This window comes from Paroedura picta, chromosome 1 (assembly GCF_049243985.1).
Source record: "Paroedura picta isolate Pp20150507F chromosome 1, Ppicta_v3.0, whole genome shotgun sequence".
Classification (NCBI taxonomy): Eukaryota; Metazoa; Chordata; class Lepidosauria; order Squamata; family Gekkonidae; genus Paroedura; species Paroedura picta.
Window position 1 is genome coordinate 95,411,123 of NC_135369.1, and position 22,875 is coordinate 95,433,997.

The 22,875-nt window shown below is 43.1% G+C and overlaps 2 protein-coding genes across 6 annotated transcripts in view; one reads left to right on the forward strand and one right to left on the reverse strand.

The window, feature by feature from the left end:
* Window positions 1–1,105: 1,105 nt before the first annotated feature.
* On the reverse strand, window positions 1,106–13,033 carry GTF2H5 (general transcription factor IIH subunit 5). The gene is made up of 3 exons (XM_077348682.1): window positions 12,904–13,033; window positions 11,665–11,719; window positions 1,106–6,512 (listed from the first exon to the last, which is right to left on the reverse strand). The coding sequence occupies exons 2-3, from the start codon at window positions 11,697–11,699 to the stop codon at window positions 6,332–6,334; spliced, it is 216 nt and encodes a 71-aa protein (XP_077204797.1). The 5' UTR covers window positions 11,700–11,719; window positions 12,904–13,033; the 3' UTR covers window positions 1,106–6,331.
* A 28-nt stretch (window positions 13,034–13,061) lies between these two features.
* Window positions 13,062–22,875, forward strand: part of SERAC1 (serine active site containing 1) — a 34,404-nt gene continuing 24,590 nt past the window's right edge. For 2 of the 5 annotated variants that reach the window (XM_077348693.1, XM_077348699.1), the window contains exons 1-5: window positions 13,062–13,166; window positions 13,652–13,729; window positions 15,831–15,922; window positions 19,241–19,277; window positions 22,001–22,137. In XM_077348693.1, coding sequence (XP_077204808.1) covers window positions 13,159–13,166; window positions 13,652–13,729; window positions 15,831–15,922; window positions 19,241–19,277; window positions 22,001–22,137 — 352 coding nt within the window. In that variant the 5' untranslated portion in view covers window positions 13,062–13,158. Of the gene's footprint in view, window positions 13,167–13,648; window positions 13,730–15,830; window positions 15,923–19,240; window positions 19,278–22,000; window positions 22,138–22,875 lie in introns of those variants that run through there. The other 3 variants (XM_077348708.1, XM_077348717.1, XM_077348726.1) reach the window with 2 other exon arrangements.

The window sequence follows — 22,875 nt, forward strand, 5'->3', positions numbered from 1 at the left end:
TTGAAACATCAGAAATGTCATTCTAGATGCCTTTAAGATCTCTTGGATGAAAGCCTTTCAGCCCTCATAATCAGCCAGTCTAAAATATCCATTTCCAATTCTAATTAACAATGTGGATATGTTTATAGAAGTATCACAGAATCTGTTTTATATAATACGAATATTGGATAATAATTAAAAGCATATTACAGGCTTACCTTTTTATTTTTGCTATGATGAAATCTGACAAATAGTTTTAGACTTTGTCAAGGAATAATTTGTTTAACTGATATTCCAGCTTCCATCAAGTAAGGCAATTCTTGTGGAGAAAGGTGATAATAGTTATCTTCAGGATATGAAAAATGTCACAATTATTTTAATAGATCTGCTGTTAAAGACATGGGGAAAGTGAGGATGTTTTTTTCTGGTCAGATGGCAACTCTCAAAGTCATCTGCTAGTACCACCAATGGTGCGGTGCCAATAGGGTGATTTCCATGGGGGAACCACTGCTACAGCTCTATCTGCGAAAAGATTTATGAAAAAGCCAAGGTGCTAGCTTGAATCCACCAGACTGTTCCCACAGAGAGAATGATTTCTGCCCACAGAGTATGATTTTCTCAGCTCTCCTTTCTGTTGCAGCTTTAAATGACCCTCCAGTGCTGATCCTTGTTGTCACCTTATATCATTGTGGGCCTCAGAAGGAGCCCTTGACCTCTCTCAGTGGCTGTAGGCTTTCCCTTTTCTGGCTGTTCCACCCCCCCCCCCAACCCCACTTTCCTCAGGCTCCACTCCAAAATCTCCAGAAATTTCCCAAACTAGAGTTGGCAACCTTATGTGCAAATTCTCCTACAACCATGAAGTTCAGTGGGTGACCCTAGACTACTAATTTTTGCAGCCTCTTACCTTACAAAGGTGAGAAGATAAATTTGGGGGGAGGGGGATATGTTTGGCACCCTTTTCCTGAGAAATAGGGCAAGACAAAAATGTGGTAAAGTTGAAGAACAGCACTTTTATGGTAGAACTTGCTGAGAAGAGCTCATATTTGAATAATTTCTCACTGTTTTTCTGACCACTCTGTACATGTTTGATTCAAAGTGAAATAAAGCAGGACTGAATAGCAGGCACTTGTGTGCCAAAACACCAGCTGTTTATTGATTGTACACAACTGAACTAAAACAACAGCCAACCACTCAAACTTATATACAGTCCGGAGGTTCTCACCAAAGCCTGTGATTGGCCCTAAGTGGAGCTCCCTGGCAACAACCAATAGTAGGCTGGGTCCTGTAAGCTAGCCTATGATAATTATGCATCCCTGATGCTGGCACTAGGATCCAAACTCCCGATCTCTGCTGCACCAATTACACAATTTCCTTATGAAATTATAAGCTATAAATAAGAAAGACACTTGCTGTGTTCCTACATTTTATGTTCTTATTTTATCCTCCCCTGGAATTTTAGGAGTCAAAAATATTTTGCCAAAATAATTTTGGAGGGAGGAAAGATACCAGTGAAGAGCTGATCTGGAGCTTTGAACTGTTACCTCAAATGGCCACTCCACCCCCAGAATAACTAGGTGGTTTTAAGCATTGGGCAGCCAAATCTTATGAACATTGTCTAGTACAGCAGTTCTCAACTTGGGGGTTGTGACCTCTAGGGGGGTCAATCAACCCTTTCCCCAGGGGTCGTGGCCATGTTCCTAATGGCATGAGGGTTGCGTGCTCTGGCACACTCCAGCCACTCCGGAAGAGGTCCAAGGTGGCCACCCCACAGTGTGGAGGGGTGCTGGCTGACACGCTGGCACCTCCCCTCCCCTCCCCTCTGCTGGCTGCCTCGGGCTTCTGTGATCACCAGCACGCCGGAGCACAGAACCCTATGACCCCCCTTTGTTTCACTGAGGCCACTGCTGCACTGCTGCCGCCACCATGGCAGCAACCTCAGCAACCCAAAGGGAGTTGCGCCATCAGGTAGATGAGAACCACTGGTCTAGTGAGTAAGCCCCAGATAGTTCAATACAATTTACTCCCAAAACAAGAGTGCATACATACAGTTGAAATCTTAGCTTCACATAGGTATATTGAGAAAAATGTTGACTTACTGCACAAGGTTTAAACATTACAGAAACAGTAAAAACACTCTGAAAATCATTAATTTATACTATTACCATGACATCTGTTCAGCAAAACAGCATGTTTTTTATGTTGATGGGGAGATATTTGGCTCACAGGAAGCTGGTGCAAGAAGTATATTACAAGATTACAAATGTTGGTTTACTTCCCTCCTTGTTTCTCTCCCAGGACTGTTAGGATATTCCATATATGCCTGTGGCACAAACACTATTAAGCTCCCTAAAGACAGTATATTCAGGTGTTTGGAGAAGGCACGGGGAAGCGGAGTCAGAATGTACCCTTCTGGTAAATCAGGACATATAGCTGCCAGAGGTAGACCCCAAAGGTATCTAGTGTTATTAGTTATTGTGTTGCAGTGAGCTAGACAAGAGGGAAGTTATGCCTCCTAGGCAATTAATGTATCTGTTCATTCATTTAACTTCTAGCTTGTCATAACATTCAGAAAGTCTAAAAAGCCCCCAAATCTCAGCAAAATACCTTAATATAGCCTCTGAAATCTCGCATCAGTTAGACTGCTTTTGGATTATACCCAAGCTCTGATCTAGCAGACTCCTAAAGGAAGAGATTTCAAGAGCTAGGGAGCAGATAGTGAGATTGCCAACCTTCATGCCTTGGCGCCTGATCTTATTTGATGGATTGAGTGCACCACCAAGAAGGTGCTCTTGGCTGACTACAGCAATCATGATGAAACCACCTTGAAAATACGTTTTGATTGATCTAAAACTGCTGGAAATTAGCCACATCTGTAAAATAAAACCAGCTTTTCCCAACAGAAGCAGTACAAGGGTGCACACAGAGCCAAGTGAACTAACTAGCCTATACAAATAGGGTCAAATTTCTTTGTGAAATCAAAGCCGAGTCTTATCCGAACTACCATGAACAACAAAACTGTCTTGTTATGAGTTCTTCTTTGGCTTGGCAGCAAATTCATGCAGCTGGTAGGCAAAGCCTTGAACTGAGCAGCTCTGACAAAGGTTTGAATAAACTGACTGGGTGTTTTTATTCTGTCCAAGCCAAGCTATCTACCTGCTTTAGCGCATAGCAGTTAATACTACACACGCCTGCCAATATTCAGTTGTTATTGGTGATGGATACTACGGATATAAAGAATATGGAAGCAGTATTTCTCCAACACTTCTCCCCCCCCCCCGCCCAAACACACACACCCTTACATCATACAAGGTATTTCTCACCATCCAGCATTCTCTGACAGATAACCCCATTCTGTAAAAGACATTTTCTCTTAACTGCATACAGAAGGTCATGGGCTCAAGTGGTTGATTATCTATTATCAACCATCATTTAGCTTAAGTGTATGACATTAATTGAACCACTCCTTATTCTGAAAATCTTCATGAAATCAGACTAATCTACCTTACAAACACCGTTTATGCACTGGAGGTTTTATGCCGGGCTGCAGGCTGTAGTTTTAGTCGTGGCAGATTGCCCCACCTCTTCCTGCAGCCACACGGGGGAGCATTTGGCCTGCTGTGCCTCATCTGCTCCCGATATGTGCTCCTGCATAGGAGCTGGGGTAGTGAAGTTCCCAGTGCGTAAATGGTCAAAGAGGTTCAGATGCTAAAATGGAAGAAGGAAGATTTATTTATTTATTCTAGTTCTACACTGCTTTCCTGTAAGGCTCTGGGCAGTTTATATAAAACAAAGGGGATTCATCGTAACTGTAACAATAATAACATAACAGTAACAATAACAGATACAAATTATGAAACAGAAGAGGTTTTTTATACCCCACTTTTCACTACCAGAAGGAATCTCAAAGCCATTTACAATCATCTTCCCTTCCTCTACCCACAACAGATATACTTTGAGGGAGGTTTTAAGAGAGCTCTGACAGGATTGCTCGGTCAGAACAGCACTACCAGGACTGTGACTAACCCTAGATCACCCAACTGGCTGCGTGTGGAGGAGCAGGGAATCAAACATGGCTCGCCAGATTAGAAGCCGATACTCTTAACCACTACAACAAATGGGGACGTGCAAAAGATAAGGGACCAATATGTATGATTCATATTGTTATATATACAATATTACAGACATTAGGGGGACGTTTCCATTAAGGCTTTAGCATATGGGCACACAGTATGATAGTAAGAGTGTTTTTTCTCTAATCTCTGTCCTCATCTACATGATGTTGGTGTGTCATCTTCTATTACAACCTCTAGTCTAGTCTTAATGCTGTTTACTGTCAGGTCTGTTAAGATTAAAATCATTCTTCTGGAATGTTAAGGGGAGTATAGATCTGTCAGACTGTATAAATGAGACAAATAATCATATTCTGTCACAGGCTACCCTGCTTGGACATTTGGCCCTTCATTCTAAGAAATAGGGTGGCAGAAAGGGAGCACTGGCATTATCCATGAGATACTTGACTACTGAGTTCCAGAGACGGATTAGGAATAGTGCTGATGTACTGGCTGCCTTGCTCCCCAGCAAAGTTGATATATGGAATAGTGATGGACAACTCATATTTGATGTTCTGGGGGATTTTCATAATCCATGTCGAGACCACCTTATATGACCATATTCATAGCAACCATGGGGATGTCCCAAGGATATTATGATCTACATGCATGACAGGGCACACATGCAAACACACACACACTTGCTTTACTTTGTTGCACCAAGTAGTGAGGAAGATGGTAGGTGGAACAGAACTGACCAGTGTCACAATCAGATAATTAGCTAATTAAGTCATGGTTGGCTTGGTTATTACAATGCTGGTAAGCCACTGAAGTTAACCTAGAATCTCAAGAGAGCCTGGAAACTGAAGGACTTTGGGAGACAGAATGGTAGTGCTGTTTGTTCCTTAGTGACCTGGAATGAGAAGGGACTTTAGGGGACAGCTGACAAAATTGTTCCTTGGTGATGTTTTTCCTCATTTTGTAGATCACTAGTTCTTTGGTATATTGTCATTAAAAGATATTAAATTGATTGAGACACAGCTAGAGTGACATTGGCAGAGGATGCAATCGGAGTCAGGCCACATGGAGTGGCAGTAAAGGATTTCTCCACTGCCATTATTGCATCACCAGAATCTTGTCCAATAAAGCTTTTCAGGATGATGTGTAATCCTTCAGCCTCTAGAATTGATCTTCAGGCAAAGGAAACATAACGTATGTGGATTTCTGCAATGCACTTCCATGGTTCTTTGCTGCTGAAGTTATCTAATCTGGCCTGCCTGAGATGCCAGTTCAGACACAGATCCTGTATCAGCCACCATCTCCCTTATGCACTCAAATAATTTTAATTGTTCTTCCTAACCAATGCTGACCACTGGACTGGAGTTGTGAAGGCTACCACTTGCAAATTAATTCTTGCCACATCATGGTTAAAAGGCTATAAAAAAGGTATTGGCCAGGATAATTAAGCATCTTTGTTTGAGGGAGCGTTTCCCCAAACTCTGAAACAAATAGCTACTTGTCTTATGGAACAGCTTACTAAAGGAAGTACTGAAAGGACTCAAACTAGAACCTTTTTGTCGGGCTTTTAAAATTTATTTGCAGGGTTTGTCAATTAATTAGCAGGTAGTCCTGTGATTGTATTTTATTATGCCAGCACTATACACTAAATCAAAATGTGAAAATGCAAATAGACAACTACAAAAAAGAGTAACAGAGAAAACTGCAATTTCCCCCTTGACAGAAAACAAACTCAAAACAGTATGCTCTGGTTGTTTCCGGGTCTTAATGTAAACATTTCCTCTGGTTTGGCCTTCACACCTGCCCACTGCCTAGACAGCCCATCCACTAATTCCACACTTTTAAGGATCAAACAGGCTTATTGTGGGAACGGAGATTCCCGCTAGAATTATGGTGACTGAGGGGCATGGAGGTGAGGGTATAATTGTTCTTTCTGGGGCAAAACTGTTTTTGACAGTGTTTGCTTGTGTATGATCTCTCTTGATGTATCCTGATTTTCTTCAATAAAGGCTAACTTCAGTTTTATTCCAGTGCCTAGAACTCTTGTTTGTTGGATCTGAAGAGAACTGTGGACTGCACTCCTGGGGCCCACTGGCTGCCATCAAAGGCGCCATTTACACACATGGCCAGTACCTTCCACCCTGGAAACAATTCATGAAAATTTAATTTAAATACAGAGTTCAATTATTACAGTGACTGTGTCTATGCAAATCTCTCCACACCAGTGACAGAAAAATGCACATCTACTGACTCCAGTTTGATGAAGATGATCCCAGTTCCACTGTCTATTTTTGCGTAATGGGGAAAGAGTTTTGGTCCATTAACTCTCCCACTTTTTCCTGAAGGCAGTTAACCATCTCAGCTAACACAAAGACATGTGTTTCATCCAAGTCTTGTATGATAAACTTCTTCCCCAGGGCATTGGACTCATCCAAGTACAGCAGGAACTGCTTCATTGCTGGGTCACTGCAATGATACAAATAAAATTATGGTCACATCATAGGACATCTGTGAATTAAGACTGCATTGTTTAACCTGGCTTCTCCCTGATTCTAATGGAATTTGGTTATATTAATGTACTAGCAATCAAGCCCGCTGCAGCTAAATGCAGCGGGCGCTAGATCATGGAGCCCTTGGCATTCGCGCGGAGCGCGGCTGCCAGGGCTCCGTTTGTCAGTGGGCTGACGCTGCGAGAGGCGCTTTGCGCCTCTTGCAGCATCAGGCCGTTGGGCAGGGAGCCCCTGGCAGCCGCGCAGAGCGCGGCTGCCAGGGGTTCCCTTTGCGGGCGGGCTGAAGCCCCAGCAGCCGCGCAATGCGCGGCTGCCAGGGGCTCCCTTGCCGGCGGCCTGACGCATCGGAGGCGCTTCGCGCCTCCCGACGCATCAGGCCGCCCTCAAGGAAGCAACTGCGAGCCGCGGCAGGTTAGGAATCGGCCGGGCCAATCGGCAGGCACTTTGCGCCTGCCAATTGGCCCGGCCGATGGTCTGTCAGGAGGAAGGGGCCAATCCGGCCCCTTCCTCATCACGGACAAAGCCCTCCGCCTGAGGGCTTAGCGAATTATTTAGTCCGCGGTGCCCGCGGCGCCGCGGGCATGTTAAGGATTACTGTGCTGCTCATAAGAGTCTCTTGTGGCGCAGAGTGGTAAGGCAGCAGACATGCAGTCTGAAAGCTCTGTCCATGAGGCTGGGAGTTCAATCCCAGCAACTGGGTCAAGGTTGACTCAGCCTTCCATCCTTCCGAGGTTGGTAAAATGAGTACCCAGCTTGCTGGGGGGTAAACGGTAATGACTGGGGAAGGCACTGGCAAACCACCCCGTATTGAGTCTGCCTTGAAAACGCTGGAGGGCGTCACCCCAAGGGTCAGACATGACCCAGTGCTTGCACGGGGGATACCTTTACCTTTACCTTTACCTTACTGTGCTGCTCTTCTAGAAAGCTTTCACTTACTATTTTACTATAAACCGTTTTATGCAGCAAGGAAAGGTGACACAGAAATGCAATAGACAAATAGAGTTGCTGGGCAGATGAGGAGACCCTGTCATTGCTGTTGCTGTCCTTGCATGTGTTAAATGCCATTAAGTCACTTCCAGCTTATGGCAGTACTATTCCAAATGCCCTATGCAAACTCAGGGCTGTAGTTTCTTTGAGGCAATCCATCTCATGTTGGGGCTTCCTCTTGTCCTGCTGCCTTTCCTAGCATTATGATGTTTTCCAGTGACTCATATCTTCTCATAATGTGACCAAAGTACAATATCCTCAGTTTAGTCATTTTAGGTTCTAGGGAGAGTACAGGCTTGATATGATATAGAATCCACTTATGCGTCTTTTGGCAGTCTGTGATGTCTGTAAAACTCTCCTCTAACACCATATTTCAAATCAACTTTCTTACTTTCTTCATTATCCAATTTTGCTCTCTTTAACAGGCACACATTTATATTCTTTGGGAGGCAGTTCTGTACATTATCATAATGCCTGCAGCACTTAATTCTCAAAATTTTGTGGGTGGCCATGAGGCAGGTGTTTTAGAGAGAACTCAAAGCTGTATTTACATAGAGAGCCAGCTTGGTTAAGAGCAGCATCTTCTAATCTGGTGAGCCAGGTTTGATTCCCTGCTCCTCCACATGCAGTTAGCTGGGTGACTTTAGGTTCATCACTGCCCTGATAGTGCTGCTCTCACAAAGCAGTAACATCAAGGCTCTCTCAGCCCTGCCTACCTCACAGGGTACCTGTTGTTGGAAGAAGAAGGAAAGGCAATTGTAAACTGCTTTGAGATTCCTTCTGGTAGAGAAAAGCAGGGTATAAAAAACAACTCTTCTTCTTCTAACTGTCTCCACAGATTAAAATGGGATTCACACTTCCAAAACAGAATGGAGGCACAGTGTTTAATGTCGATTAGCTTCATGTGAGGCGAAAACTATTAGATCTCTTTAAAATATCCTTAGCCAGCATGAATTCTTAATGATAAAAAAAACTAAACTAAAATACATTCGGTTGATTTGATAAGAAATATAGTTAGGCCAATAAAGCACTATACAGAGATGTTAGGAATTCTAGTTTTGCTGATATCCCATCAACAAATCATGAAGAACTTATGAGAGTACAAACAACTATGAAAAAAAGAAAATAGCAGATTACATACAACTACTTCAGGCTATACCAGCAAACAGGGATTCAGCTATATTTTAGCCTAGTGGCACATCATTCCTGTTTGTAATTGATGTTCAGATAATACCAGAAAAGTTGTTAAGCAGATTTTGGAAAAGCTGAAAGAATAGTTTGGGAAAGAAGTTGTGGTTCCACAAACGTCTCCCACTTCATAGAACAAGCACTAATACTATCTTTTTTTCTTGAACTGATTCGTATATATATAGAGAAATTTTTCCTATTAAATTGGGTCCCAAATACAAACTGTTTTCACTTTCAGTAATAGGTTTGAGTCCAGAAGCACCCTAGAGACAAACATAATTTTTAAGGTATCAAGCTTTTAAGAGTCAAAGTTGTGTAATTCTGATTCTCAAAAGGGTCTGCACTGAAAATCTTGTGGGTCTGTAACAAGCTTTCTCAACCTTCATACCATTGAGAAACCTCTGAAACATTCTTCAGGCTTCTAGAAACCCCGGAAGTGATGTCAGCATGCCACTTCTCCCTGCCACACCCCTGGAAGTCACATGTCACAAGAAGTGACATCAACTAGACACCCCCATTGGATGTAACATCGCACTCCATCCCCTGTCCCCACCCGCCAGAAACAGCCCAGCAGCTGACTGTGCTGGCTGGGAACAGGTCTGGGGCAGGCATCCGCTGCTCTTTGGACTCCAGTTGCTACCACATGCAACAAGCATGAATCAACACGGATTTTTGACTGGGGACTCTCCCCTTTCAACCCCCTCCAAGCCTGGTGTGTAAATTGAAACTGAATTCTCTCTTCTACTGCAGCTACCCTCTAAACTGAACATCAGATGCCATGAAAATGTTATCTTGCATGCAAAATACCAACAGATTATATTTATGGAATAAATGGAATAAAGTTACAATGGAATATTATAGCATACTGTAACACAGTTCATTTATGCTACAGAAAACATGATTGTCATTTTACATACTTTCAATATTCACTTTTTAATCTTAAATCCTTAAAGCAGCTTACACTTTAAAGTACAATTAGAACTTCTCTACTTCCCATTCCCTCTATATTACAAGGTGTCTTCAAAAAGTTTCTGCACTTTTATATTTTCGCTGGAAACAGTGAGGACAGGAGGAGGAGTAATTGGTCATGTCTGAGAGTGTCCTGTGACTATCTGTCTGGCAAGCTAGCTGACCTTGCAGTTTAGATGTCACGTTGTGGTGAAGATGGCTGTGAAACTTATAAATTCCACTAAAGAGGAACAGTGTTTTGTCATATGCTGTTTGTGGACATCAAGAGCCCCCTGCATCCATTACACTAGTACAGCCATTTTCAAACATTTCAACCCACTCATAGACAATTCTATGAGAAAGAACTTTATCTCCAGACTGAGCACACATGCAGAGATGAATTTGCACCCCAGGCACACCTTCTGCCCACAAAAGCACTTGACACAACACTGTTCCTCTTTGGTGGAATTTATAAGTTTCACAGCCATCACTACAGCGTGACAACTCTTATACTGAACTGCAAAGTCAGCCAGCTTGCCAGACAGACTAGTCACAGGACACTCTCAGACACGACCAATTACTCCTCTTCCTCCCCTCAGTGTTTCCAGCAAAAATATAAAAGTGCAGAAACTTTTTGAAGACACCTCATATTTTCATACCATGTGTCTGATAGGCTGTTTGGTAGTGCAAGATCTAGGCCTCCTTCCCAGGACAAAAAAATTCAGGTTACATATATATAACCTGGCCATTAATCCCTTTCAACCAGGACATAGTATACTCAGCCAAGATCATACATCAAACCGTATGCAGAATCAGATATCCAAGTCCAAGACTTGTGCTGCCCAAAGACATCTACTTAACATTTAATTCCTGTCTTCAACCATTTCTTCTGTCTCTCAACAGTATCAAAACTTTGATTCTGACCTCCTATGATAACTTTTCTGTTATCTACAGTAGTAAAACTACCATTTGGCCTATTCTAGGGGTCTCTAGATTGTCGCCTTGCCTATTTAACTTGTATGCGGAGCACATCATGAGAAAGGCGGGGTTAGGGGAGTCACAAATTGGGATCAAGATTGCAGGGAGAAATATCAACAACCTCAGATACACAGATGATACCACTCTAATGGCAGAAAGTGAAGAGGAACTGCAGATGAGGACTGCAGCAAAGAAATTAAAAGACACTTGCTCCTGGGGAGGAAAGCTATGGCAAATCTAGACAGCATCCTAAAAAGCAGAGACATCACCCTGCCAAGAAAAGTGCATTTAGTCAAGACTATGGTATTCCCAGTTGCAATCTATGGCTGTGAAAGTTGGACCATAAGGAAGGCCAACCGTCAAAGAATTGAGGCTTTTCGACTCTGGTCCTGGAGAAGACTCTTGTGAGTCCCTTGGACTGAAAGGCAAACAAACCGGTCAGTCCTAGAGGAGATCAGCCCTGACTGCTCCTTAGAAGGCCAGATCCTGAAGATGAAACTCAAATACTTTGGCCACCTCATGAGAAAGAAGGACTCCCTGGAGAAGAGCCTAATGCTGGGAGTGATTGAAAGCAAAAGAAGAAGGGGACAACAGAGAATGAGGTGGCTGGATGGAGTCACTGAAGCAGTCGGTGCAATCTTAAATGGACTTTGAGGAATGGTAGAGGACAGGAAGGCCTGGAGGATCATTGTCCATGGGATCGCGATGGGTCGGACACGACTTCGCACCTAACAACAAAAGGGATCTCTAACCTGCTTGGGCCTGCAGTCACCTTTGGAATTCTGACAGTGTAATGGGCAAAGCCAGCCACAACATGGCTGTCATAAATTATCTTTAGTCACATAGTACTTTATTACCAAAATGAATGTTTGGCTTTTTAAAAAATCTGCATGGCCAATCAAATTTCCAGTGGCCTGTCCAAACACTTGCTTTCTAAAAACACTTGGAGGGCACCAGGGAAGGTTACATAAAGCATGTTTCACATTTAAGAAAGCAGTTTTACTTACCATTCTATAAGTATTCCTTTCAAGACATTCACCATCTTTGCAATAATATCAAGCCCTAAGATACATAAGAGAGATAGAAAAATTAAACACTTACCCTTCAAATCATAACATAGTTTTAGCAGGCGTGAATGTGGCTCTGAGTACAGGTGTCAGTAAAGACCTTCCTCAGCCCAAACTCCTGGAGAGCCAATACCCAACACAACAATCTAGATAAAGGTAAAGGTAAAGGTATCCCCTGTGCAAGCATCGAGTCATGTCTGACCTTTGGGGTGACACCCTCCAGCGTTTTCATGGCAGACTCAATACGGGGTGGCTTGCCAGTGCCTTCCCCAGTCATTACCATTTACCCCCCAGCAAGCTGGGTACTCATTTTACCGACCTCGGAAGGATGGAAGGCTGAGTCAACCTTGAGCCGGCTGCTGGGATCGAACTCCCAGCCTCATGGGCAAAGCTTTCAGACGGCTGCCTTACCACTCTGCGCCACAAGAGGCTCATAACAATCTAGATGCTCATGGTCAAATTTGGTATAAAGCAGTTCCCTCTTCATGAAGAAATATGGCTTGTATAAAGGAATGGTCATGGCATTCTCTAACTGGAGTGGTCAGCTATCAAACTTGGAGCTTTTTGCATGCAAAGCAAATACTGCCCCGTGAGTCACAGACCCACGAAATGTCCCTGTAATAATAATACTGGTTTCTTTTTATAAGGAGTTTGTAAACACTGGAACATAATACACATGAACCATACTGAGTGCTGAATATACATAGCATTGTGGGTACTCTTACAGGATAAAGATCGCCATGTGGGCATAATGATGGGATGAGCTGAAATATGTTTCTCTCTGGTAAGTGTACTTAGGTGCATAAGCATATGCTGTAAGGTATGAAGGTGCCACTGGGACTCTTCGTTGCTTTGGATATATAAGACTACAATTGAACAGCCACATTGCTAAAAGCCAAGACAGAAAACAGCTCAAGAGAGAGTATTAACACATACATTTCTCTAACTAATACAAGAATATTGACAAGGCTGGAATCCAGGTCTTATCGACCTGATTTATTTTCATCCTTCAGGCTGCAATGACAAATCAGGCTCCCTATACTAGCGCAAAAGGCGCTGCAGGCTGCGTGTAATTTGGGGAGGAAGGTAAGAGGGGGGCGGGGGGAGAGGAAGAAAACCGCCAGAAGCCCCAACAGGTTAATCTCCCCAACTGAGAGCGACACCAGCCGGCCCCTTCACCTGAAGAACGACGTCGCCTTGACGACGAAAAGGCTCCGCCGCTTTTCCCCAGTCCCCGGAAGCAGCGGGCGCAGCCGGAACGCCGAGGCCAAGGCAGCTCTTCCAACAGGGCACGCGCCGTTTATTCCGCTACCGGATTGGCTGAAGCCCGGGAGACGCGCGTGCGTAGTTGGGGATAGGGAGGTAGTTGGCGGGGTTGGCGTCGCGCCAGAGTGGAGGCGGTGTCGTCGTTGAGAGCTGGGACGGGGACCAAAGATGGACAGGTAGGGGCAGGGGGAGGAGGTGGGTGGCCCGTAGGGGGGAGGTCAATCCAAAATAAGTTTGTGTCAAAGAAGTCGTTGTGCTGTGGAAGGTTACATGCAAGCACTGTAACGTCAGTGTTATAGTGGTCTGGATCTTACTGCCTGGGATTAATAATTTGCAGAGCATACTTTACTGCAGAGGCAAGGCTGTCGTTTTGAATATGCGTGGTGTCATCTGAAGGGCTAAGAAGGTATTGCTAGACTTCTCATGCTTATTTTTTCAGTGAGCTGACTAACGTCTCTAAAACTCTGGAATTATTTGAGGTCTGTGAAGCAGGCATGGGAATGGATTGCGTACAAGAATTCATTCTAAACTGAGTAAAAAATCTGGCTTCTGAATACGTTTGTCCAAGTCACCAAAAGAAATTACAATCAGTCAACACATACATTACAGTGGGTTTTTCTACATTCTTGAATTACTCCTGATTTTTTTTTTTTTTTGGCAGCCAATCCAGAAGGACTGGAATCAGTTTGGGCAAAGTTGTTCCGCACATCTGTCCTCCCTCTGCGTTTTCACACTTGGAGTAAGTATTTTATTCACAGGTGCCTTAAAGAAACAGAATTTTCAAGGGAGGATACTGTCATTATTGGCATACATACACCCTTTTATTTTTGCTTCTATTACTACATTAATATCGGCTCATTCTTTAAGAAGACTGAAAAATGAACACAGGTTAGGGTCAAAGAGCAAGAAGGCTCCATTGACACCTGCAAGACGGCTGGAGAAGAACTGATAGCCTTCTTGATCTAACTCATAGGAAAATTGTAACATTGGCTAGAGTATACAAATGGCTCTCTTCCACTTGTATACAACACTTTGCGTGTTTATCTGGAAGAAAGTTCCATTTAAGAATAAATTTCACCATACCAATGGGGCTTCCTCTCAGATAAATGGGCAAAGGGTTCTAATTAGTATAAGTCCCACTAAGTTTAGGACTTCCGAGAAAGCATTAATAGGATCAAGAGCATATATTGCATTCTTGAAGTAAACCCAGTCAAATAAACTGCCTCAAAATAAACTGGTTTAGAAATTTCAGTTGTGCAAGTAAAAAATTCTGGATTGAAGTAAACAAAGGGTTGCTGATCTGTGAATATGGCTGTTTCTCAATTCAGCCATGAAATAGCAAATCTTTATCCTTTTTGATGGGAGAAATTTCAGCTTTGTAATTCTGTAAAGTAAAGGTAAAGGTATCCCCTGTACAAGCACTGGGTCATGTCTGACCCTTGGGGTGATGCCCTCTAGTGTTTTCATGGCAGACTCAATACGGGGTGGTTTGCCAGTGCCTTCCCCAGCCATTACCGTTTACTCCCCAGCAAGTTGGGTACTCATTTTACCGACCTGGGAAGGATGGAAGGCTGAGTTAACCTTGAGCCGGCTGCTGGGATTGAACTCCCAGTCTCATGTGCAGAGCTTTCAGACTGCATGTCTGCTGCCTTACCACTCTGCGCCACAAGAGGCTCTTTATCTTATTCTTAAATCGTGCTGCTACCAAAAACAAAATGGCTTTCAAATAGTCGTGTCACCTATTCTAGCTCCTTGATTCCCAAACTCTGTGATAGGAGAGAACCGATCAAAGGCTTTTTGAGTTCAGATGTAAATACACTGTGATTTGCCTGATACATCTCTATACAATATGCTACACCTGGCCTTATTTTCTTCCAGTCAGCCTCTACATTCAGTATGATAGGATCCTCCATATGGACAAATGCCCACTCCTAGAGGAGTCTGTACATACTTGTATCTGCATGTCACCTCTGTGGGTTTTTCCGCTTTCCAGTCAAAACGTAAGAGAGTTTCAGGATCAGTAGAAGCACAAGCAGCAGACTCCACCAATTGTGATTAATTCTTAGGTGTAAGAATGCCTCCAATTCTGCAGGATCAGTTTTCTGGAAATAGCATAATTCCTTCAAGCTATCAAAAAGAAACTGTAGTTTTGCTATGATCCACCCATGTAAACTATATTTCAAGTCACAATGATCTATAGCAGTGGTCCCCAACCTTTTTATCACCGGGGACCAGTCAACACTTGATAATTTTACTGAGGCCCGGGGGGGGGGTAGTTTTTTGTTGAGCCCCTGTTCCACTTGCTTTCCTGACGGCACCCCTAACTTCCCGCTGCCCACTGGGGGGCGCTGCCAGCAGCAGCTGCGCAGCACCACGCTGAGGGGGTGCTCCAGCCATGGCGGCCGCTGGAGAGCACCAAAGGTGAGCCAGCTGCAGAGTAGCAGGGCAGCCCCTGAGGCAGCAGTTGGCGAGGAGGACAAGGAGGAGCTGCGGCCCGGTACCGACTGATCCACGGACCGGTCCCGGTCTCCGGACCGGGGGTTGGGGACCACTGATCTATAGAATCCTGGGGCATCCATGACAGAGTTCAAATGTTCCTTGAAGAATACTATCTGACAAAGGGAATTTGGACTCTCAAAAGCTCAAATATCTTGTTGATGCCTGAAGTGCTACTGGACATGAATCTAGCCATTCAACTGTAGACCAACATGGCTACCCTCTGAATGTGTACTATCTTTGCAGTGTCTGGAGCAATCCTGAACAGCTGGATTATGGGACTGGCATGCAAGAGAAAAGTGTTTAAAAGCAGTGCTATAAATGATTATTTTATGCTTCTACAGAATGTCACTGGCTTCTTATTGTGGGGTTTGCTGTAGAAAGATAGGAACTTATCGGTCAACTGCCCATACAGACAAATCATGGAGAGATATCAGTAAGTGTACTTTTATGATTCCTTGTCTAACCATTTATTATTTTGTTGATTTGTTTCATGGAGAGATCATTAACAAGTGGCCTGTTAACTGGTGTAGAAATGTTGCATTTTAAGTAGTATAGTCTAAAGTAATATTTGCTTAAGGTGCTTTTTGACCTCACTCTAGAGTTGCCTAGTGTATGCCCTGTCTCCTGATTCTTAGGGATTTTAAAGGTTTGGGATTAACAGTGCCCAAGCACTCATTGTGGAGTTCAGTACTGTAAATATCAAAGGCTCGATCACACGGAACATTTCCTCTTGTGTGAGTAGAATGCAAGGAAGTCCTTGCAAGTAGCACCTGCATTTCTCGCATTTCCACTTGCACAAGTCATTTCAACACACCTTCACCTTTCATAATTACATATTTCAGTTAAATCATATTACACCCCACAGTTGATCAGTAATGGCAGCATCAAATAGCCTCATGATTTTTATACCCAGCCACACTAACTGGAAATGAAAAATCAGTACTATATCTTACAGTAGCTCTTGTTTAATGTCTTGCAGAACAGAACTGTGTTAAGTAAAATTTCTTTTCCACTATTGCATGGCAGGATGCAACCCAATGACAGGGACATTAGGAAGGCACTTTCTGCTCAATTGGGACCAGTTTTTCCTGTAGGCATGATATGCAGTTTTGTTCAGTGTGGGTGGCATTCCAGCTGGTCAGAGGACAAGCAATTTGGGTGCTAGAAACAGAGACATACCTTCATGCTACATACCCATGATGGAGCGTTTTACAAGGTTGCAAGGAAATGTTCCTTTAATGGGGAAAAATATTGCTTTACTTTTCTTTACAGATTTTGAAAGGCAGTATGTGGTTGACCTATTAACCACATTCAGATAGTTCCATTTTCACAGTGATTTTTCTTTTCTGTTGAAACAAGATATACTCATGCAGTTAGGATTATTACTGACTGCATTTCCTTGCAACCCACTTGTGTATGTGAATTATTATTTTTATTGTATATGTTGAAATGCTTCATTGATCTTAATAACCTTCTGTTTTCTTCTAGCAACCTTGTCATTTCTTTATAGGCATTATGTAATAATGTGGTGAATCGCAAGCCATGATTGGTGAATGCTAAACTAACTAGAATTTTTATTTTATTTATTTATTTTGTGATTTATTTCCCATCACTCTCCAAAGGCTCATGGCAGGTTACAAATGTCAGATATAATCTAAAGAATCCCATTAAAACCCTTGACATAAAACCATAAAAAACAACAATATCAACAGTATAAAATAAAGATACGGCGGAAACATTGTCCCATCCCTAACATCTCCAGCAATCGGGGGGGGGGGAGAGAAGGGTGAGGAGGGGACTGATGGAACTCGCAAGCCTCCGCTTCTATAGCGGGCCATGATCGTTGTGGAATGCTGAAAGCTCCCACAGCTCCTCCGGGAGCTCATTCCACCAGGTTGGGACTAGGACTGAAAAGGCCCTGGCCCTGGCTGAGGCTAGGTGTGCTTCCCTGGGGTCGGGAATGCCCAATAGATTAGAACCCGCAGAGTGCAAGGCCCTGCGGGGGGCATAAGGTGACAGTCGGTCCCTCAGATATGCGGGTCCCAAACTGCGTATGGCCTTAAAGGTCAAAACCAAAGCCTTGAACCGGATGGCTACTGGCAACCAGTGCAGCTGCCTCAGCAGAGGCTGGATATGGGCCCTCCACGACGTTCCTGTGAGGACCCTAGCAGCTGCATTTTGGATCAGTTGTAATTTCCGGATCAAACCCAAGGGCAGGCCAGCGGAGAGCAAGTTACAGAAATCTATTCTGGAGGTGACTGTTGCATGGATCACTGTGGCCAGGTGTTCAGAGGACATATAGGGTGCTAGTATTTGAGCCTGGCAAAGATGGAAAAATGCCTGGCTGGCTACATGTTTGACCTGTGCCTCCAGAGTTAATGAGGCATCAATGATCACTCACAGATACCTGGCCTGGGGCATGGTCTTAAGTTGTGTCCCTGCCAGGGTGGGTAAGCGTGCTTCCTGGTCTGACCCCTTCCCCCCCAGCCACAGGACCATCTTGGAGGGGTTGAGTTTCAGGCATCTCTGCTCGAGCCATTCAGCAACGGCTTCCAAGCATCTGGCGAATGGATCCGCAGGGGAGTCCGGGCGGCCATCCATGAGGAGATAGAGCTGGGCGTCATCAGCCCACTGATGGCAACCCAGCCCAAACCTCCGCACCAGTTGGGCCAGAGGGTGCATAAAGATGTTAAAAAAGCATGGGGGAGATAACCGCGCCCTGAGGGATCCTACAAGGGAGCCAATAAGGGCGCAACAACTCATCCCCCACTGCTACCCTCTGTATTTGGTTATGGAGAAAGGAGCATATCCAGCGCAAGGCTGTGCCCCGTATCCCCGTCCTGGCAAGGTGGTGAGCCAGCAGTTAATGGTCAACCACGTCAAATGCAGCTGACAGATCTAATAGAACTAGCATGGCTGACCTGCCTCGATCCAACTGGCAATGGAGATCATCCAATAAGGCGACCAGCACCGTCTCCACCTCGTGGCCAGGACGAAACCCAGACTGATATGGATCGATCGACGAAGTTTCCTCCAGGAATGCCAGGAGCTGGCCCACTGCTGCCCTTTCAACTATTTTTCCCAGGAATGATAAGTGCGCAACTGGTTGGGTCTCGCGGGTCCAATTCCCATGGCAAAAAAATCACGTTTTGCCACTTTCACTGCCATCTCATCTGCCCTCATAAGCGTGCGATAAGATGTTCTTGCAGCCTCGTCCCTGAAGGCATTCAGTATTATTCTCTGCTGAAAACACTAAAAGTAATGGACAAGCTGGCCATTCTGTCACATACTGTCGAATCATGAACACCTGGAAGAACAGTGTTGAGTAATGGTGTTTAAGTGAACATGGCTTACAATGGTGAAACCCCTTTAAAACTGGGAGATAGGATAGCAATGATAAGGGAGTTTAAAATTATCATGTGGTAGTGAGAGGAGCCTATATGTATAGAAAAATAAAGGAGCTTCTGTCATCTGCATCCCAATCTTATCCATGTTTTTTTGAGAATAGGTTCCACTGAATTCAGTGGGTTATTTCCAAGCAAGTATGCATGAGATTGTATTGGTACATCATGATACTCAGCTATATGTTTTCTAAGGCTCGATGGAATTTAGCCTCACATTTAAAAATGCAGTTTTAATGCTGTACTATTTATTTTGAAATCATCATTTCTATGAAATACTATTTTTTGTATATTAAAACTTGCCATTTTGCAAACATAATTTATATAACACTGATCTTTTCATTTTTAAGGGAAAATTGCAAAGGTAACTGGCTCACTTATTTTAGGGTAAGTCCTACCTAGTAAATGTCAATGTAGTTTATATCATTAAGTAAAGTTTGGTGATGTTTAAAAAAAAATACTGCCAAAGAGCTTTTTGTAACACATTCCTAACCACAAGCCCACTCCTGTAAGCCCACTGGCTTCTTTCAGCTGAGGACGTAATTTTACTTAGGAATGCGCTGGAAATGTGGGAGGTCTTCGTATTTCAACTGTCATTCAGAGCATTTAAGTCTCTGCCTCTTCGCAGCACCAAAGGCCACTTTAGAAATATACATAAACATATGACTATATATATTTGAGATATGGCATTGAATATTAAATTCTACATTTATTATTTGGAAACTAGCCGTGTCTGATGTAAGGCAGAGGAACCATTCCTAGAAATATGTTTCTTTAGAAATCATAAACATTTAAAACAGCTCCTTTTTGGCTCTCTGCTTTCTTTCTAATCCTTTAGCAATTTTTTCACCTTTCCAGCATCAAACTTCTTAAAAGGAAATCAAAGTAGGTCATTTCTAGAGTGTACAAGCTGCGTGTTGCCCATCCAAGCATAAGACAGTGGCACAGTGTTGATGTAATGTGGCATGTGCTGTTACAGAAATGCATCCATTCTTGCAACTATTCCTTTGCCTCTCTGTTTAGTTGCTACATGCAACTGATGCTGTTTCCAAAGGCCCTGATGCTCAGCTTTGGGAACAGAGAAAGGGAAATGAGATAGGCTTTGGTGGCTGATTCTTCCATGTCTTCATTGCTGGCTAGGGATTTATTCTTCCACATTTTAAAATTTACATTGCAATTTATATATATTAGTAATTTTAAAACTCTGTATCAAGGCACATTAGTGGGTGGCGCAAGATCTGTGAGTGTGCTGCCCTAAATAAATAAAAGACTTGTGTGATTCCAAAGAATTCATTCACAGAAGTGGTGTTGGCTGTCTGTTTACTGAGTACACTGCTCTGGCCTCGGATTCTTCTAGTTGACCCTCCTTTGGAAACACATAATGTGTTTATAATTTATTTATCCTGTGTGAATCAGACTGGATCATACAACAGAATGACTGGCCTTCAGCAGAAGTTGCCTGTTGTGTTTCTGTATGACCGTTTATGCACTGGGAACTTCACTGCCCCAGCTTCCATGCAGGAACACAAATCGTGGGCGGATGAGGTGCACCGGGCCAAATGCTTCCCCATGTGAGTGCAGGAAGAGGTGGGGCAACCTGCCACATCTAAAACTCCAGCCTGCAGCCTGGCATGAAACCTCCAGTGCATAGATGGTCTATGAGTTGTTGCTGTGGAGTGTTCTCATCTCAATCAGGAGGAATGCTTAGAACAATGATTCATGAAGCAATGCAAGCTCTGTTGAGGGCAGCTTATTCTCACTGTTTTATGCTCTTAAGAATAAACCTTTTCAGATGTAAGGGTAAACTCAGAGTATTGAAAAACACTTGCCATATACCCTGGTTTTGCACTGGCAAAGTTCACACTGCAACTGAAGTTCTTACTCATAAGTTTTACAAGAGTCTGGTCTCTGGAATATCTTTAGGATACAGCTTATTTGGTCTCTTCTCTCTTCAGCATGTGCATGGCTGTGCGTAATTATGCAGTTACATCTTTAATACAGGGAAAGCCTCCATGCAGTAGTTCTATTTTGCCTTGCTCTGCCCAAACTGAGTGTCAGTTTGCCTTGCTTTCAAAACTGATGCCATGATACTGTTTATGGTAAAAGTGCTTTGTCATTATAGTGCACGTAGTTGACAGCTGGCTGCTAAGTACTTTAAGGTTAAATCTTTTTTTTCCCAATGTGATTGATGTGGCATGTGGCCCTTAGTCTATATCACTAAATAAACCATGTCAACCTGAACAGTATTGATTCCCAAGTTAACCCAGTAAATTATTTATTTTCAAAGAAAAAGTTACCATGGGTTGCATTTATTAAATTCTAAGTACTATAATTTCACATTTGTGACATAAATTGCAAATGAATGGATTTATGTATGCTTTTGCACCCAGTGATTTGTTAAAAAAATTAAATAATTTAGAAATACATTTGATAATTTAATTTTTTCTCTTGAAAGAGGAGACAATCAACAGCTTTTGACCGTCAAAATATTAGCTTCAAGTGTTGGCCAAAGCTGTGATTCAGAGAACACACACTGAGCTGTTGCTATCAGTGGGAAAATATAGTAAACAAGCAACAAGAACCAAAATAGTGTTATTTAGCATGCTAAATGTTTGTGAGAGAACCATGTACAGTTTTAATGATGAGTAACCATGCAATTCTAAACAGAGTTGCACCCCCTCAAGTCCGTTGGGTTAGGAAAGTATAACTCAGTATAAGATTATCCATGGGCTAAGAGGGATATAACTCTGCTTGGGATTGTACTGTAAGGGCATTTATTTATTTATTATATTTATATACCACCCTTGTGGCTCAGGGCAGTTTACACTGGATCTATCATGAAAAAATACAATATAACAGACATCTTCCTTTGAATGTGTAACACTCTTAACAATAGGATCTTGAGTAAAAAAAAATTCTTAATAATAGGAGCTTAAGCCAGTTTATCTTCCTTCCCGTAAATTTGATTTAATTTGTCTTATGCTCTAAGAACAAACCTTTTCAGATGTTCTCAGATAACTATATACATATTTGGGTCTAATTTTTTACTTCTAGAAAGTAGGCTCCATATTTGTGTAATAACGTTTGCACCAATATCTTTATTTTTATAGTGGCTGTGTCTTTGCTGCATACGAACTTCTTACTTTAAGGAAGTTACTCTCGTTTGATACCCAAGTAGTGCAGCAAGAAAAACTGAAGTCTTACATTTATTTGCAAACTGCTTCTTTGGATCCAGATGAATATCAGGGTAAGATAGATGGATTACTTATTCAATTGAAAAAGCAGCTATGAAGCTTTATTTATTTACTAGTCCTAAAGCCCATTGCATCCAGGGATGCAACGGGTGCTAGCAGGAGGAGCCCATGATGTTCGTGCTATCGCCCTACCTGTTCAGCTGGTCAGCTGCATTAGCTGGTGGGTGGGCGGAGTGTCGGGCTGAGCAGGGCAGTGCGGTCTGCTCCCCTCCTTGGCCAGGGAGTGCCTGGTTGTGAGCTCGCCTCGTGGCCGGCTCCGGGGGACAGGTGCTCCATGGGCTGGGCCAATCTGGGTGTGCCCGGATTGGCCCATGAGCTGGAGGAGGTGACTGGACACCCGGATGTATCCCAGACACTGTTCCGCCCTTTGTGGCTCTACCAAAATATTAGAGCCACTAATGGTTAATATTATTTAGTTATTTATTTATTACATTTATATACCACCCTCCTCTAAGGCTCAGGGCAGTTCACTTAGAATGTAAACAAGAACAATACATCAAACTCAGTGACTATTTCAATAATAATAATAATAATAGCTATGTATCAATAGCAGTATGTCAATAACAACAACAGTAATAGCAGTAAGCAGAGAATATAACATTCAACGAAACTGTTGGCAGTAATGTGCTTTTGCTGACTGGCAGGTAGGGTCACTGTCAGAATCCGGAGAATAAATATATTTGTATAGGAAAGGTGAGGCTGAAGAATGAAAAAGGATACAGATAGTAGTT